Genomic DNA, 18,599 nt, shown 5'->3' with positions numbered 1-18,599 from the left:
CACAACTGTCAACCAGCTTGTGAATGATAATAGAGAGTGGATCCCAAGCCTTATCACCAGTTAGTTCTCTTAAGAAGTTCAAACTGCCATTCAGCTGACTCAACATAATAAGGATGATCAAAACAGAATTTTATTGATCCTAACAGAAAAAGGAGACTTTACTATCAAATATTTATATGACAAGCAAATCTCTGAAAAATATGCCAATGAAACTCAAAACTCTCCTTGGGGGAAATCTGGAAGTTGAATAATTCTCCAGCCATTCACCTTTTCATCTGGAAGTGTGCTCATGGCATTCTCCCTACTAATACCAATACTGCTAGCATTCTATGCTATATTGATAATATTTGCAACATATGTAAATGCAGTCAGGAGCTCTAATGTCTTGTCCAGCTGCAAATGAAGTTTGGATACATACATTTGGTCTCCACCACCAAATATTTGGAAATGCCAATTCTTTCCATGAATGGCTAAATAAATGGTTTCAACCTCATACTCCTATATTTATGGTACATCTGGAAGGCCAAATGTGATATGATCTTCAGGAAAATTACTCATAATGCTTCTGCTATTGCTGGCAAAATTTATCGACACTTATGCTCCTTTAATAGAGTATTGCAGAACCCATGTCACATCCTTAACAATCTTTACTATCATGAAAACCACGATGACATAAATGAAAGACTTATAACTACTCACAAAGAAAGATTTTGGATCACTATTAGCACCAGTTCCATGGATGTGCTTCAAACTGATACTAATAGAGACACCTTTCTCTACACTAACTATGCTCTAATTGCTTTCTCCTCTACACGATCCTGCATGGGAGCAAGAAATATTAAAGACTGTACTATTGGAGTCAACAAAGCCTCAAGATGAGAAGCTTTAGCTCAGGAATGGAGAAAGCAGCTTCACAAAGCCAGCATCAACTTTGAAGCTCAGGATGAAGATACTCTCAAAGCCATTAAGCAGGAATATAAACAGGAGGTTGAAGGAAGGTTTAAATTTGTCTATCACATCACCAAATGAAAGGAGGAAAATTTGAAGCAATAGAATTTGTTCTGGGCACCCTACACAAAATCGATCATGGCCAAAATCTACCGGCAATTAGGTTAGCTAAATTATCCATCCAATCTGCTCTCTTTGAAGACTTTAACTGGAAGGGTCGACCAAACCTCCAGAACTTCTTTAATATTCTCCAATCTTTTGATGTAACGGATATCACTCTGAACCAGCCTATTATGTATTATATGGGAAGTTTTTTTCCTGACGTTATTCCTAGCCCAGCTGAATGTAACGTTGTTTGTCTGGGTTAGATGCTCTTTCCGAGTCAGCTACTCTGGTTTCTTATAGAAAAGTTTATGAATAGGTAGAAGCTTTATTGGGACTTTTATAGTTATCCACAAATATTATTATTTAAAAAGAGAATGATGATTAATATGAAAGATATTGAATAGATTTTTTTTCGTTATATATGGTCATACTATTTAAGATTTTGGATTGAGTATGTATTAAAAATGATTTTATGATTATAAAAAATAAAGGTTATATAAAAAATATAGGACAGATAAAAAAAAAGACCGTGGGAGTATAAGCTAGTGCTGGTTGGATTATACATTGGCTTTAGTGGTGCTTGTCATAGCAAAGTTTGCAATGATTATCATTTGAACTACATCAACTATTTTGGGAAGTGGAAAAGGTGTCAAGCAAGGGAATCCAATATCCCTTTTTTGTTCATAATCGTGCATATGCGGCATTTGCTATGAAGATAATAATAATGAGAGCCACAAAAAGAGGAGTAAATGGCGATGATATGCAGTTATAGAGTAGATCTGAATCATCCTGCATATGCGCACCAATCGAACAAAGGGATAGCAGTCGGAATCTTCAAATTTGGTAAAATATGTACATCTGAAAGTACTCTTATGGGGCAGTACTGTCTGACAAAAGAGAGTGGCTCATCCAGCTCTTCTTACACCCATCCCATTCTTGAAGGGCAGACTCAACTGGTATGCGAGAAAGAATTTCGTAAGTTACGTCATTCGGATAATTCAAGGGATTAGTCCTCATCGAATGACAATTCAAGGGATTAGTCCTCATCTTCAAAGTTTAACTCGATGGGATTTTTCTTTAATAATGCAATCGGATGTATTTATAGGAGCAAGACTCACAATACATTCCCTTTCCCAGCAAAACATCTATATATGGAAAAAACAGAAGTGACTGTTTTGACTCGGACCGAAGTATTCCTACTAATTACACCCAAAAAGAAAAAAGAAGTCTGTTCTCGGATTCTGCTCCCTTAACACACACAATCCTCTGCTGTGATCCCCTTTCTTCTTTATCAATCAGATATGTGATCCCTACTGGTGGATCTTCTCCTTCTGGATCGGTGGGAATGTCTGCTGCGCTTGTGGGAGTGTGACTGTTCTTCCTCCCTATCCACGGAGTTCCTTCGTCTTCTAGGAGGTGGTGGAACCTATTACCAAGTAACAAGTCTAGTTTTAAGTTACAAATGAGCAAAGAAGGTATCATAGTGGAGTTTACAATTATACAATCAATAAGTGTACAACTTTCATCTGACAATGATAAAGTTGAGCCTGTTGAGGTCTGTGGACTTCTAAGTTATTAAGGTGTTCGAGACTACAATACTACAATTTCTTTATGACACCTTCCTGGTTTTATGTATTGGATGCCTCTTATGTGTTGCCTAGATTTTGGACCACATCAAAATCTGTGGATAAACCTTCTTAAATTGATGGGTAATTAAGAGATTGGTACCTGGTGAAGTGTCATATATCGTCCTTCTGGAGGAGGTGGAATGCCAAGCCTTTTTAAGTCGTCGAAGGGAATTGATTTCCTGTTGAGAAAGAAAAGCTCATGGAACACTTCCTCTCGAAAAATGATTCTAACTAGTACATAACATGCTAGGAATGCGTTCAAAAAGTTTTGTTTTGATCATATATGCAAGAAAACAACATTGGCTTAACATAGAACATAGGTTTCATACAGGGGAGCTCGGAACGGTCTCTCACGTCCTCCAAAACGAAGCTGACCAGATCCTTTCATGCCACCAAGTCCTCCTCCTGTTTAAGGAAAAGGATTTGAATAAGAACCTCAATTAAAAAGAACTAACTTTTTCAAGGGAAAACAGTAAATTGGAACTTTATGAACTATTAGACACTGAAAGCTCAAGGCAGGCGGGATCAAATCTCACCTAATCTTCGTGGGATCCACCCTGGCATCAACTGCTGTCGGTTATAATCTACTAAAATTTCACAATCATCAACCCTAGAATGGTGAGCTTCCTGCATATATGTCGAATAAAACAATGAAGCAAGAATCATTCATAATCCATAGCTAGCTACCAGTTCGCAGTCAATTATTAGGTCAGAAATTTCATTTTATTTATTGGGTAACGAGGACACCACGTTTTCAGAATTCTCCCCTATGGACACTACGTTTTCAAAATTCTCCCCTATGGACATGTAAGGCTGGAACTCGTACTGGCACACGCGGATACTGCAACAGCTCAGTGAGCCGTTGAACTTAAACTTTCGATTTGGTAGCCAGAACACCCAGAAAACAAAGATGTCAAGTCAGAGAATCAATGCAATGCATTGAGGATCCAACGCACTACAGTATTTGTATCCAACTGAAAGCAGCCAATTTGCTTTAAAAGCCCATCCCAGAAAACTAAGCATGTATATCATAATGTAACCTGAGTTTTTTTTTTTTTTGTGATGGTATTCCAAGATCTTCACAAGTCAAAACCATCTATTTAAACAAGCTATACTACTTCCTATGGATCTCCAGAACCAGGGTTCTCGTACACTTCTTATGTCCTGTCCACGTATGGTTAATACAGGTACTACTGTTTCCCCCAGCCAAACATTTATCTTCACAACAACCAAACTTAATATGTGAAACATGCACTACAAGATAAGCTACACTAGCTTAACAATATGATTACCACATCAGGCTGCAGTATAACTTCAATTACCCAAAATTTATCTATCCAAGCATAGGCGAAAGGTTCACACATGCTATATGGAAGTAGGGCTCTAATTGAAACAATTTTGCACTGGCAACTGATATTTTATCCACGCCAAAAGCTTACGCACCTCATATGCACGCCTCATCTCTCTATCGTTTTCATATTCAACAAATGCATAACCCCGAGAAGCACCAGTTACTGTTGATTAGATTAAAAAGAAAGTATCAGAAGTCATAATACGCCGTAACCACAATAGAACTCCAGTAAGATAATATAGGAACTTGCACAATTGCACATAGTCTATTGCTTGTCCTCGACCCTAATCTGGCAGAAGACACACAATTCTGTTCATCCATTACACTAGACATGTATTATACTCTACACATTCTGGGTGATGCTTAAATCGTGCATTTATCTAATTTGCACATAATACCATGACCAGCTGTTTATACCTAGAACATAAAAACGGCAGAAAAAAAGAAGTTGCTGAATTGAATTAAAAGAAATGAAATTTACCAATGTCACGAACTAATCGCAAACTCTTGACTCGCCCATACCTACTCATTGCCTAAAAACAAAAACCCAAAAACTGAAATCAAATTGTTAAAAATTTGCAGGAATTAAACAGAAATTGAAGAAGAAATGGAGGAGGAAGAGGATATATCTGATTACCTTATGAAGTGAATCTTCAGTAGTGAGGTGAGATAGACGCCCAACAAACAAACTGCAATAAGGGTCTCCGGTAACCTTAGGGTCACCAAATGGGTCATCTGTAAAAATTTAAATTAATCTTAGAGAGTGAGAGAGAGAGCAATGGGAATTAGGGTTTAGAATGGAGGGGGAGAAGAACATACAGAGTCCAGCTGAAGAACAAAGGAGAGCTCTGTAAACAGCATTATCATGAGGAAGAATGTCTATTCCATCAATACTACCAGCTTGAATTGGATGATACGATTCTGCATAAAACACTGAATTTACATTCTGTCTACTACTACTACTTGAACCTCCTCCTCCTCTACTGCTCATCTCTTCTTCTTTTTCTCTAGAAATACTCCCCTTTTCTTTTCCGGCGGGCGGTGGGGGAACTTGGGTCTTTTATAGAAACGGAGATGGGGAGAGGGGAGATTACACATTGTTTTGTGCGGTTCCGAGTCTTCCGAATTCTGACTCGGTATATGAATCTGACTCGGTCTGAGTCAGATGACATCTGACTCGACGTCTGACTAGGTTCATACATCTGATTCGGAGGTTGTTGAGTGTCGTTGAGCACATTAGATTCACAGAAACACCACGCTATTTGACAAGTTTTTGGTCAGGCTCAGATGAGTCAGATTCAGACGAATCACGAGAAAACAAACATCATGCACTTTTTTTTTGCGTTTTATAAGACTCTGACTCAGAGTCTCAGAGAGAGTCGAATCTGATTCCTCTCCAGTCAGATATTGGAACTGGACAGCTGTTTTCCAACTTCCACTTTTCAGTTTAGACTTTCTGACCTGCTGTCTGACTCGATTAACACATCTGACTTGAAAGCGTGACAAATTTCTTTGCTTGTTTGTAGGAGATTTTGTTGATCACCTGTTTGCTTTTTTGTCTCAAGTGAGTAAGTTCAGAGGAAAAGAGAGATTCTATTCGACTATAGTTTACAACACATGACGTTTCAAGTTTATAACAAATGAGGTTCTCTCAAAAAAGAACAAAAAAAATTTTAACCTAAAACAAATTTCGTTGTGTGCAATACCAACAACAGCAGCATTATAAACCTAATGCAGTAAAATGTTCCCTTGGGGCAAAAATATGCACCATCTCTGTACACTGTACTGATGAAGCCAGAATGGATCCTTGTATTGTTCCCTTTCGGTGCCTACTTGCTGCAGAGTTCATCTTCCAGAACCATAACTCAAAAATTCTGCAAGAAACCGCCTCCATAACTGAAATATATCTGTATTTATGTACCAATCTCTACACAAAAAAAGATTGATCTGTACTGCAGCTGACCTCTTTATAAGCAAGTTTGGGGGCACTGAAGAATCATCTTGATTTGAGGTTCGCGAATAAGGTTTTCCACCTTAGTTTCACAAGACAGTTGTAGCTGAAGAAATTCGAGAAATAATACGACTTACTAGTTTTACTAGTTTTTCCTATATGTGTATATATAGTATCTAACCTGCATTATTGGATGTTCCCTCTTGAGTAAGCCGAACATAAGCAACGCGCACCAAATCAACCAGCTCGTGACTCAATGATTCCAGATCACCTGAATCGCGCATTTGGGGATACATAGGGGCCATATAAGTTGCAGCAACATCAACTATTTCCCATTGAGAGAGTTCTGCAGCAATCTGTATGATTTCCATACACAAGTGTCTACTAGAGTTTAGAAAAGATACAACCACTTCTAGAGCATCTTCTCTGACATTTTCCAAAAACCAGAATTCAGCAAGCCAACAGATCTCAACATACGGGAGCAGTTGAAGTATCTGCTGCTTCTTATCCATATTATCCCATAAACATCCAGAACTAGGCTTTGGAAGTTGATCTGAATAAAACCAGGTGACTAACTTTTCCAATGCTTCCCAACTTAAGGGGACCTTTATGATTTGAGACTGGCTGTAAGAACACAAGAATGGCAAATTAGTGAAGGCTGTGTGCTAAAAGCAAAAAGTGTAGTAAGATTGAAATGTCACACTCTAAATGGCTAAATCAAGATAATTCTTTAAATAATGTAATGAAATCACTGTGTACCCTAGCCAGGGAAAGTGGTTGACTAAAAAGTCACTTTTGGCAGGTGTTATCAATTGACCTAAATTGAAAAGGAGAAACATTTCAAGGGAGTGAAGAACATTGAACAAGAAGTAATTGCATACACTATTTACAACTAAAATTGAAGGCATGGTAAAGCATGATATTTCATGACAATATATATCCCACGGGGTAATGAAAGTTCAATTAACGCACCTCTCCTGCATCCCGGACTGAAACAGTGCCCTAAGATAATCACAGCTCAACCACAATATTATTTTGTGGACATGCATGTGAGGCATTGATTGAGGGCATGTAGTGCAACTAAAGTTCATCTCTGCCTTTTCCTTAGCCTCCACAATGACATCACTGAAGCAAAAATAATAAATACAACAATATTAGATTGTAAATGAATATATATAAAAACGTCCAGATGAATCTCTATCATTAGGTGTAACAGAATCTGAATCCTTACGAGAATTGATGACCATCTGATCCAAGAGCAGGTGTGAAGTCATAACTGGGAATAATAGCTCCCCAATTTGGGCGCTTTCTACAAAGGATACGCGATAGAAAATTGAAATTACAGGCTTTGGCAAGAATTTTCAACTGTTTCACTGGGTCCTTGCCCACATGCGCGAATCCAAGGTAAGCGAATTCTAATAGCTTTGCTAGTGTCTTACTATCAACGCGTGAAGATAAGCGGACTTCCCTCCTGAAATTTGTGCTGTCCAAAGAAACTGCTCCACTTGGCAACATACTCGGACATCTCATAATAAGAATAACACCATGAACACTCACAGACTCCTCGTTTGAAAGTCGGAGCAAGATGTCTGCATGTTCTTTTTCATGAAGGGCTTTCCCGAGTCTATGGCCAATTCTATCTGGAAAACCATATATTCCAAAAAAACTGAGAATATAGGCGGAATACCATCTACATCCAGAACTGAAGCTTTTGTCAAAGATCTTCTGCAGTTCATCAACTAAAACTTGAATTTCAGAACCTTTGAATGATGTGCCAACGGTAAGCTGATCAGAGACTTCTTCACTATTTCTTATTGAATTAGATATCAACTCAGCAAGTCCCCACAAACCATAAAACAAAAGAATATCTGCGCCCTCCCAATCTTCTCTCTCAACCCAACAACAAGTTCTTTCACCATATATATCACGCAGATGAGGGGCGACTCTTGAACGTCGAATTTCAACACGGTTTTTTAAGCACCAACTGATGAAAGTTGATAAAATCTTAATACCTTCATTTCGAGTAACTAAGCTTTGGTACTCTGGCAAACCCAAATAACACACCAAATGTATCAAATTAGTGACTGTTTTCAGATTATCCAACACAGAAAACGTATCCTGAGAGGTGGACTTAAGGAAATTAAGTAGAAATTTCAGGTGATCTGTGCTCGATATCAATAGTTTAGATAAAATGTGTCTAGCCTGGGTTGCGAAGTACTCGCAGGGGGAAAAGATCAACAGCAGAACTGCCCTAGATGCAGGTTCATATACTGACGTGTAAGAGACGTCATTTTGACAAACTTGGCGTCCTGTATGAATTGAATCCTTGAAGACCAAGCTGTTAAGAAGCGTAGGCATCAGAATAACAGACATAAATAGTAATCGAATAAACTAGAAATTCCGAAGCCTAAAATAACATCTACATATAAGAAGCATCCTGGAGACCACCAGACACGTCAATGAATTGGAGAAACACCATCTAAGCCATGTAACATGTATGTCCAAATTAGGTTGAAATGTGGCCCAGTTTAATCAGAGAGCCTAAACGGTTTGAACGACCTAGTGTTGCCTTACAGTTAAACTAAAATTCAGGTTGAAGCAGGTTTTCAGAATATTTGAAAAAGAATTATAGCAGTTGAGTTTTCAGGATCTGGCCGCCGAAAAGAAAGAAAAAGAATCAACTTAAAAAGACCTGGACTGAAGGAAAAGAAAAGAACTGGATGGAAAAATTTACCAGGCACATGCAATAAGAACATTAAAGCAGTTGAGCTTTCCCTCCTTCTTAGGGTTGTAATCTTCTCTGCAGTGCGTCGCAAGCCATCCAAGAACATCCCATATGTATGGTGTTAAAGCCCCATTGGAATTAGAATCAAGAACCTCTTTTGCAATGTCTATTTCTTCTCTTGATGACGAGAATGATGTGGATTTTTTGTTTTTACAGAAGTTATTATCAAGGAGACCGAGCAGACTACGGTCAACCCCAAACTTCCAAAGGTAGGTGTGATGGTCTCCTGCCCAGCGAGTTATTAAAGCCAAACGGCATGCCTCCATTAATAAAATTCCTTGATCTGAAGAAGCCTTTCCACAATAGCTGCATTCATCCATCGCAGTAATTATGGCTTTCATAATAGGCTCGCAGTACAGCTTTGTTATTCTGAGACAACCTTGCTCAGATTTCTGCAAATAAACTAACATTAAATATTCAGTTTATATTTTAAATGAATTTGGCAGACAATGGGATAAAATGGTACGAGAAGAGTTAAATGACCGGTACCATTAAAAATTGAGCAATTTTGAATGCCTCAGCACGAACAGAAAAAGGTTGGGAGCTGCCCATGCAATTCACTATCGTCGACAGAAAGGATTCTCCTTTTTCAAGGAGTGTTATAGCCCCATAACCACATAAAGCTGCCATGCATATTCTACAGTTGTTAGCCATGATATCAACAGTGTAGGGCAGCTATCTCAAAGACTCAAACTACTCAAATATAAGCAAGAAGACACGTGATAAAGAAGATCAGTACCTAATGCAGAATACAACTGCAAAACAGCAACTTTAACATTGGAATTAGGATTTCCACAAGCAACTTCTAAGGCTTTTAGTAGTTTAGCATTGCTCCACACATCGTACCTAGAGGGACACCATTGCCCAATTATTGTCTTCAAAAGAGAAGCCATCTCTTCAAAATATTCAATTGTTTGATCCCCGAATACAAAATCATGTAAGTTACAGATTATACAGTCAATATTCCTTTTCTCAACCACTATTTCCCACACCTCATTGTGGTTTTTGAATCTTCTTGGATTCAATTTCGAGATGATACGTCTCAAGACGTTCGCACAAGAAACGGCTACTGAAGATTGATGGAAGGAAAGCAATGAGGACAATGATTGAACAAGTTCTGACACACCATATAAAAGCATAGAACTGCCAAGAATGTCCACCAACTTCACAGTCACAGTTGTTGCCATGCCAAGTAGCATCTCATTTCTGGATTGAAGAATTCCTTCCAATGCCACCAAAATATCAGCGATGGAACTCTGAGAGCAATCAATTTAGTGTAAGAATCTTCAGTCTCCAAAAATAAATAAAAAAGATGACGAATTTAAGAAGCTTCTAAGTTTATGACGAAAACCACAAAACCAGATAATATATATATATATATATATCAAAGTGCAAGGTTATCTTCTGACTGGTAGCGGGATAGTCCTATTGTGGTGATTGTATCACAGTTCTTAAAGTTGGCGTGGCTTTACATGTTCTTGACCCTATTGATCATAACAACAGAATAGGACCAACGAAATTAGTATATGTATGATTTCAAATGTCGCAAGACACACACAACTGGAAGGTTATGTACTCTCGGCATCACTAATACAATTTAGCCTGACAATACAATCAAAATTAATATCCCAAATTTCCTCCTTAGGGTGATAATTTGGTGGTTTCCAATCCCTAGAGTTTCACTAATTCATCATGTTTTAAAACGCAATCGTAAAATAGTAAACAATAGAACTTTGAATGAATTTGTAAATACGTAGGAAGTACCTCTATAACTGGATTTCTTAAAATATCTGGTGAAAGAGAAGCAACAAATGCTGAAATTGAACGAACTGCTAGCCTTTGAATTTCAATATCTGTACACTGCCATTTCTTTCCTTCCTTATCATAGTTTCTGTCAAAAATCAAAGGATTTACAAATTTTAACTCAAAACTCAAGAAATTTCAGCTAAACATTAAAGAAGATGATAATTTAAAGGGGTTTTTACTTGATTCCGAGATTAAGAGCTTGATAGAGTCGTTGATGAAGAGTAACCATATGATTGCTAAGCTTCCGATTCTTCTCGTTTCCAATCTTTGATGACTTCATCGCTTGAATTTACTTGAACAAATTCTCTAATACTAAAATTTCCACTTTTCTAGGGTTTTGAAAATAAACAGAAAAAACTTTCAAACCATATTATGAAAGTGGAATGAAAGAAGAGGAGCTTTATTTTACTTCTCTTGATCGGTGATTTTGGCGCCCGAGATATGGATTAGAACACCGAATGGAATCGGGCACCCAGTTTTAGCTTGGGGCATCCGCCCTCCTGGGTTCTTCATTGTTGTCCACTCACTGGTGCTACTGCGGTTATGGTTGTCTCTTTACTGCTTCTGGTTAAGTTTTGTCAGACATAATGAAGCCATGTAGAAGACTTTGCTCATCTGTTTTCATTTCATGTTGTATCGATATGAAATTCGTCTATTCTATTGGTTGCTCTCAAATTTGGATTATGGTATACAATTACTCCATAGTCTCCTTATGGTTAGAAGCAGAGGATTATTAGACAAATTAAAAGTCTGCGAAACGAATGTAAAATTTTGATTCTTCTTCAAAATTTCTTTTGCACATTAAACTGTCATTCTCAAAATTTTAAGAGTCTACAGAGTTAAAGAATAAGACTTGAATGTACAAACAGATCACCTAACTAAGATTTCGTTATTTTCTTTTCAAGAATACCTTCAATCACTATATACATGACGTAAGTTTTAAACGCTTAACTCTCTTTAACTTTTACTTTTACTGTCTTTGAACCATACAGCAAGGATTGTACTGCTTCCCGTATCTTTGTGTTGTTAGCAACAACCTGAGATGCCTCGTGTAAATTCTGAACTCCGCGACCTAAAGAAGCGATTCTGGTGGCCACAGGGACCGACTCTACGGCACACTCAATTCCGTCTCCATAAATTAGCAAACCTGCGCAAGCACCAATGCTACACCCAAATGTGGCCCATGGTACAAAGCCAACTCGTTTGATTTGTCTTTTCCGCATTATTTCATAAAATACTGTTCGCATCGTCGAAAAACTGGTCTTCTCAGCATATGTTATAACACTATGAGCCACCGTCCGCACTTTCTCAGCAGAAACTGCTGCCTTCATGACCGACGTTTTGGCTCCAGAGCTCCCTATTCCATGGAATACCAGTTTAGATGCTGTCAAGCTTTTGCTGAAGGCGATTGACAAAGCCTTCTGAGTTTGAGCAATGGTGAACTTCATTGCAGCAGTTTTGTATGCAGCCAGCTTCAACAATGGAGACATTGGCACAAGCTTTGAGAGGGATGAGGCTCCTAAAACCGCAGTAGCTCCTGCGCCAACTGCAACTACTGGTTTTTTGGATAATAAACCCTTTTTCTCCGTATTTTCAGAGGCCGGGTTTTCCTCATGCTCTGTGAAGAAATGTTCAATTGCATCATCAACCTCAGGGGGAAGAATAGTATTCCAATGCTTCCTCAACCCACCTAAAGTACTAGCATCCACTATTGCAACTACAGATTTGAACTTCTCCGTCTGGCTCTGGAGAGCTTTTGCAAATAGAGCATGAAGCTTATCTTCGCCAGAGAGTTCTGAGAACCCATTTGCAGATGAGATTTGGTTTCCCTTTTGTTTGGAAGGACAACGTCCAGCATTGTTCAATCCAACTCTCATTCCCTCTATAGCAACCCGAAATGCAAGGACTTCAGATAATAGCTGGGTTTCCACAGTTTCTCCTTTCTCCACGTTGTAAAGCATCTTTTGTGCATACGCAAAGGCCCTCCCAATCGATGGTAAATCATCAAATATATCATACAAATCGGTAAGCAGCGGATAAAGAGTTTGAGCATAAGAAGGAGCCTGATAATCACATTTCGGCCGAGCATCACCCAACCTAGCTTCTGAACCAATACTTAAATTTGAAACTGATCTAGAAACTACAGATTTTACCATATTTGAATAAAAATCATTTGTTAAACACAACCGTTTAGAACCTGACAGCGCACAGAGAGACCCCATTTTCTGTGGTACCAAACTGCTCGAACCTACAGGTTGACAACTTTTGACATCACCATCACCACCACCACCACCAATCATACTCCCAAATATCTCTCTAACATTCATACTCATGACAGGACCTTTAAACAACCAACTAGGCAAGTATGGGTTAGGATCACCAGCTGGTTCATTATCATACAGAACATATATCAAAGAACCAACCTCCTTAGCCGCCTTCTCCGCACTCAAAAAATGTCCATTAAACCCAATCCCGAAAATCTCCTTCAACACTTGATTCTCAGCCAAACTCTCATACCTCTCTTTATTAATCTTATTCAAGAAACAACCTTTAATAACCCCAAATGAAGAAGTAGGCACATTATAACTCTTCTCTTCTTCTCGTATCTCAGTTAGCGCCGTGTACGAAACCTGCGCTATCACCGCATCAGGCTTAACCTCCTTAATCAAAATCTCAGCATCTAAACCAGATTGTTGAGACAAATTCTGAGCTGCTAATATATAAATAACAGATTCTGATTTTGGATCTTTAATAGCAAACACAAACTGTTTCGTCTGATCAGGAATTGCGAGCTTATTCACTAATTCATCAGAGATTCTGAGATCTTCTGGTTTACTAGGTTTCTTAAATGGCCATATGTTCTGTAAAAACGAGATTATAACAGTAGCCACCATTACAGCAAAACCCACAACCCCAAACCATCAATAACAATCAAAATAACTTAATGGAAAACATACAGAATTGATTGAAATTAAATTGGGGGAAAACTATACCCTAATCAAGAGTCATTGATTGATTGATAATTTTTTACTTACCTCGATAGATAGATTTTCTGATATACTCGTATCAGTATGAAGATACCGAATGAGGGTTGTGGATATTTGGGTATTAATTAAGAATTCTAGGGTTTTGTTTTTTTGAGGATTTGGCTGTGGTTTTGCTGTTTGAACTTTGAACTAGTTGAAGAGAAATCGAAGAACATTGATATTGCGGGAGGAGGGATAAGATACTTCTCGAGGTAATAGAGAGATGGAGATATGTGTATGATATTTTGTGGGTCCGGATTTTGCTAGTCTGCGAAGGAGTGAAAATGCTTCTCATCCCAGCCCTAGTTAGCAATTCGTAATCCGGCGTATCATAGTATTCTATGGATTCGTAAAAGTCTGATTGGCAGAAATCAGGTCAACAGTTCGTGATTCAATAGCAAATTGGAGTGGTATATGTCGTGTATGTTCGTTTTATATACAGAATAAGTTATAAAAAACCAAGGTGATATTCTTTGAGTTACACAAACACCAGCCATATTATTTGGGCTTAATGAAAACCATATCAAAAAAAATGAAACAAAAACTCCATTTCAATTTAAAAATATTAAATTTAGTTTTTATTACTCTTTCAATTTCCAATGCTGCCCTTCACTGATACACATATGCGTATAAAGTTATCTTCTTCTCTCTTAATTCATTTCGTTTTCCTCCTTCCCTAACAGCACCACCACCTCCAACCGCCGCACCACCATAAACCACCACCAGTTTCAGATCTAATACCAACCTTCTTTTTTCTGTTACTACCATTTACATCGCCACCAACAGTACCTCTGGGACCACCAACCAGTTACGATGTTCAGATCTGACATCAACACCAGATTCACGGATCTCTTCCAGGTCAGTAACTTCATTTCTACACATTCTTCTTCTCTTTTTTTTCAGATTGATCTCAATTTTTTTCGATTGAAGTAATCAAGATTTTGCAATGGAAACTAGGTTTTGATTTTGGTGTTTCAGAGGTTCGTCATTATTGAAAGAAGATTTAGATTTGTTAATTTTAGTTTCAGTTTCGGATTAAATGTGGTGGAATTCGAGGCTTAATTTCCATGGCTTTTAGATCTTTGAAATTGGATAAACACACAGAATTTGACTAACTTTAATTTCATCGTATTGAGTGCCATTACTTGTATTCTGTAATTTTGAAGATGATGTTAAAATATTGTTCATTGCCGGTCTTGGTGGATTGAATTCGGCTTCGAATCCTCCATCACCAAGGAATACAGTAGCGGTGGTGAATGGATCTCATGGGGGAAATGAACCAGTGATGGAGATTTAATTTGATCTGCTTGTGTTAGGGGAAATGATGAATTTTAGAATGGTAATTAGAAGTGGGTAAATAATTATAATCTTATTTGCATTGATTTTTCTATTATAGAATTTGTTTTGCCATTTTTGCCCAAACAACAAATGGAAGCAATTCGTCCGTCTGTTCTGTTGAAAGACTCGTCAGTAACCGTCTCTATTGCAGATAATTGCTTTATAGGGGATGGCAATACCAAAGTAAGTTCCTTTTTCTTTTTTCATTTGATTTCATTTCATTTCATGGATCTCTCTAAGTCTAAAAGTGTTTTTTTTATTCTGCAGATTTGTAAATTTCCTAATCAACATACAAAATTGAAGGATAACCATTTGAGATTGAGATTGGAGGCATCTAGGGAGTCTAGAATGTGACCCAAAAACAAGAAAGCCACAAACCCAATGTAGAAAAACTGGATCACGGGCAAGATCAATTTGGTAAAATGAAAGAAAGGTTTTTGAAATTCAGAAAAGAAAAATATTTGTAAGTAACTAAGTAAATTTATGTTGTATTTTGTTTTACATTGTGGAATTACTGACTCAATTTTGGAAATTTGAGCAGGAAATACATAGACCATTATAGTAGCCTTGCCGATGCCCAAGCACCCAAGTTATTGTTGAACAACTACATTTTTATGCTGATATAGGAGTGAATTTTGTAGTCTTTGTGTTCCTTTTTCTTTTCTTCTCTAACTTACAGTTTTGGAAACCAGTTCATGGTGATTGCATGTGGCGACTCTAGGGTATGCCCTTCTTATATTCTTGGGCTTCAACCTGGAGATGCGTTTATGATACGGAATGTGGGCAATCTGGTGCCTCCTTAATTTGTTTGTAATAGCAGTCTATTATAATCATGCCAAAGGTCTTGTGAGGATTTATTAATGGACATGTATAATATCTCCTGTAATTTTTCTTGCAGTTGAATAGAAATTTGCACGAAACCAATTATGGTTTCATATTATTTATGATGAAACCAAAACTGGTTTCATCGTATTTATGATGAAACCGAAATTGGTTTCATCTAATTTTTGCTAATTTTTGTCGAAGAAACCAATTTGTTGGTGATATAACAATTTTTTTTTGTTCAAACCAATTTTGGTTTCATCTAATATGTGATCTTTTCAGATATTATGTTGACGAAACCAATCTTGTTGGTGATATGGTAATTTATGTTGAGACGAGCTTTGGTTTCATCCTCACCTCAGAGGATCCGTAAATGGGTTCAATATTTCCAAGGCTCATTGGAAAATGAGAATTTTGACAGTGATGATGTCATGAAGAAGAGAAGGAAGGTTCTCACCAGTACCATTGTTGCAGGAGATTCTGAAACTTCTGATTTTGATTGCTCCAAAAAAGTTGACGATGGTGGTAGGTTTCATCTTATTGTGTTTCTTTTATGATGAAACCAAATTTTGGTTTCAGCTGATTTTTTTTAGTTTATTCGGCCTGACTTGGAAGTCGACGTGTTTGGTTTCAAAATTGAAGTTTGTGTTGGTAAAATGACAGTATGTATGAAGAAACCAATTTCGGTTTCATCTAGTTTTGGTGAAACCAATTTTGATTTCATCATTTTTTCTGTTTGGTTTCATCATTTTTTGTGGCAGTGGCAGCTGGTTGGTGGTGTTGCTCGGCGACGGTGGTGGTCGTCGTCGGTGGTGGTTGGCATCGGCAATGGTAACACGATGGTGGTTGGCGGTGGTGGCGGTGGCGGTAGTGGTCAGTGGCGGCGGCGGTGGTGGTGGTCGGAGGTGTGGGGGGGGGGGTGGTGGTGGGGGGTGCGGGGTGGTGGTAGTGGAGTGGTGGTGGTGGCGGCGGTGGCGGGGTGGTGGTCGACAGTGGTGTGCTGGATGGATGGTAGGGTGGCTGGTGGTATTGTGGTGAAATTACGTAGTATGGTGGTGGGTGGTGGTGGTGGTGGTGGTGGTGGTGGCGGAGGTGGTGGTGGTGGTCGACAATGGTGGTGCGATGGATGGTAGGGTGACTGGCAGTGTGGTGGTGCAATTGCGCAGTATCGGTGGCGAGGCGGGGGGGAGGCGGCGGAGAGGAGCGGCGGTGGTCGGTGGCGGAGCGGTGGTGGTGGTGGTGGTGGTGGTGGGGGGGGGTGGGGTGGTGGTCGGTGGTGAGGCGGTGGTGGTCGGTGGTGGCGGCGGCGGTGGTGGTCAGTGGTGGTGGCGGCCGGCGGCGGTGGTGGTCGGTGGTGGCGGTGCTTATTGGTGATTGTTTATTTCTTGTTGGGGGTGACAATATAATAAGAATTAAAGTGTGGTTGATTTTTGTTTTTGTTGGGGTGATTTAAAATAGAAGGGTAATATAGACAATTTATATTAAATGGGGTTTTTGTGAACAATTTGTTTTGTTGGAGTTTTTGTATATGGATGTGACACCTTTGGGGTTATAACTCGCGGATCGTTTTATATATTTATATCTGAAATCGGTATTAAAAATTCGTCATACATTAAATGTTAAAAGTAAATTTTTTGAACACTTTTGTGATATAAATAAATCGGAAAATCGTTCATTTGTCCAAATATTTTTAAAATACGGTTCAAATTGACAAGTAAAAATTAGTTTGGGTGAAATGGACACAAAAAAAATGGAAAGGATGAAACTGGATTCATCTTGACACAAACTTAAAAAATAGCAAGGATGAAACTGGATGCATCCTGTGTAAGTTAAAAATAAAAAATAATATTTGAAAATGGGCAGGATAAAACTGGTTACATCCAGGCTATTTTTATGTTTTTGTCCATTTAAACAGTATCAAAATCTAACTGTCCTTTTCATCCAGGAATTGTTGATTTTGGTCTTTTTAACCAATTTTGTATAAACGAATCATATAAGGATTATATACACGACAAGAATCAAACAACAGTTACCTCAATGGTTTGTTGTGTGGTCTAAGGTAAAATAAGAACGTGGGTTCGAATCCATATAGTCATAAAAGATAAACATTGTAGTTGGTTTTACAGTCATAAAAGACGAATACATCGTACTTGATTTTAAGTCAGTTGAGTCAAGTCTGTTTCATCAAGCTTTAGTCAAATCAGGGTCATATAGAGTTCCATGAATTACACAAACGAATAACTCGTGAATACGAGTAATCAGCAAGAATCTACGTATTATTTGGTACACGCGTATTGGCATCGGTCAGTAGTAGTGGTAGTGGTAGTCGTGGTAGTGGTCGTGGTCGTGGTGGTCGTGGTGGTGGTGGTGGTCGTCGTCGTGGTGGTAGTGGTCGTGGTCGTGGTCGTGGCGGCAGTAATAGTGGTAGTCGTAGTGGTAGTGGTAGTCATAGTGGTAGTGGTAGTCGTGGTGGTCGTGGTAGTCGTAGTCGTAGTAGTCGTGGTAGTGGTCGTGGTCGTGGTGGTGGTCGTCGCCGTGGTGGTCGTGGTCGTGGCGGCAGTAGTAATAGGAGTAGTAGTAGCGGCAGTAGTAGTAGTAGCAGCAGCAGCGACAGTAGTAGTCGTAGTAGTAGCGGCAGTAGTGGTAGTAGTAACGGCAGTAGTAGTGTAGCAGCAGTAGGAGCAGTAGCAGCAGTAGGAGCAGTAGTAGTATTGTTAATCTAAAAACTTTCATCGCAGTACATCAATTAATCTTTGTATTTCTTGTCACTTTGAGATATGCTATAATGTATACTAGCTAGCCCCGTTACACCAGAAGGTGTTGTCAACGAGTCGGGTGA

At 38.7% G+C, this 18,599-nt stretch overlaps 3 protein-coding genes across 3 annotated transcripts; all 3 read right to left on the bottom strand.

Moving 5' to 3' along the window:
• Window positions 1-2,101: 2,101 nt before the first annotated feature.
• On the bottom strand, window positions 2,102-5,078 carry LOC113337097 (U11/U12 small nuclear ribonucleoprotein 35 kDa protein-like). The gene is made up of 8 exons (XM_026582785.1): window positions 4,852-5,078; window positions 4,670-4,767; window positions 4,514-4,565; window positions 4,125-4,195; window positions 3,218-3,308; window positions 3,011-3,086; window positions 2,782-2,860; window positions 2,102-2,479 (listed from the first exon to the last, which is right to left on the bottom strand). Exons 1-8 carry the CDS (start codon window positions 5,021-5,023, stop codon window positions 2,345-2,347), a joined length of 774 nt encoding a protein of 257 aa, XP_026438570.1. The 5' UTR covers window positions 5,024-5,078; the 3' UTR covers window positions 2,102-2,344.
• A 527-nt stretch (window positions 5,079-5,605) lies between these two features.
• Window positions 5,606-10,926, bottom strand: LOC113316201 (BTB/POZ domain-containing protein At1g04390-like). The gene is made up of 8 exons (XM_026564422.1): window positions 10,754-10,926; window positions 10,533-10,659; window positions 9,508-10,024; window positions 9,258-9,391; window positions 8,718-9,160; window positions 7,215-8,321; window positions 6,956-7,108; window positions 5,606-6,607 (listed from the first exon to the last, which is right to left on the bottom strand). Exons 1-8 carry the CDS (start codon window positions 10,852-10,854, stop codon window positions 6,160-6,162), a joined length of 3,030 nt encoding a protein of 1,009 aa, XP_026420207.1. The 5' UTR covers window positions 10,855-10,926; the 3' UTR covers window positions 5,606-6,159.
• A 445-nt stretch (window positions 10,927-11,371) lies between these two features.
• On the bottom strand, window positions 11,372-13,765 carry LOC113316194. The gene has a single exon (XM_026564417.1). It carries the CDS (start codon window positions 13,466-13,468, stop codon window positions 11,522-11,524), a length of 1,947 nt encoding a protein of 648 aa, XP_026420202.1. The 5' UTR covers window positions 13,469-13,765; the 3' UTR covers window positions 11,372-11,521.
• Window positions 13,766-18,599: the final 4,834 nt, after the last annotated feature.

The sequence above is a fragment of the Papaver somniferum genome, chromosome 1, assembly GCF_003573695.1.
Source record: "Papaver somniferum cultivar HN1 chromosome 1, ASM357369v1, whole genome shotgun sequence".
In the NCBI taxonomy this organism is placed as follows: domain Eukaryota; kingdom Viridiplantae; phylum Streptophyta; class Magnoliopsida; order Ranunculales; family Papaveraceae; genus Papaver; species Papaver somniferum.
This window is presented reverse-complemented; position numbering and strand designations above follow the sequence as displayed.

Excerpts from the sequence above, each read along its gene's own strand:
- LOC113337097 (XM_026582785.1), bottom strand. The coding sequence starts at position 5,023 with ATGAGCAGTAGAGGAGGAGGAGGTTCAAGTAGTAGTAGTAGACAGAAT. Across the intron at positions 4,196-4,513 it reads GCGATTAGTTCGTGACATTG|TAACTGGTGCTTCTCGGGGT; the intron begins GTAAATTTCATT and ends TCTAATCAACAG. Across the intron at positions 2,861-3,010 it reads AGACCGTTCCGAGCTCCCCT|GAAATCAATTCCCTTCGACG; the intron begins GTATGAAACCTA and ends CTTTCTCAACAG.
- LOC113316201 (XM_026564422.1), bottom strand. The coding sequence starts at position 10,854 with ATGAAGTCATCAAAGATTGGAAACGAGAAGAATCGGAAGCTTAGCAAT. Across the intron at positions 10,025-10,532 it reads TAAGAAATCCAGTTATAGAG|AGTTCCATCGCTGATATTTT; the intron begins GTACTTCCTACG and ends GATTGCTCTCAG. Across the intron at positions 7,109-7,214 it reads TCAGATGGTCATCAATTCTC|TGATGTCATTGTGGAGGCTA; the intron begins GTAAGGATTCAG and ends TTTTTGCTTCAG.
- LOC113316194 (XM_026564417.1), bottom strand. The coding sequence starts at position 13,468 with ATGGTGGCTACTGTTATAATCTCGTTTTTACAGAACATATGGCCATTT.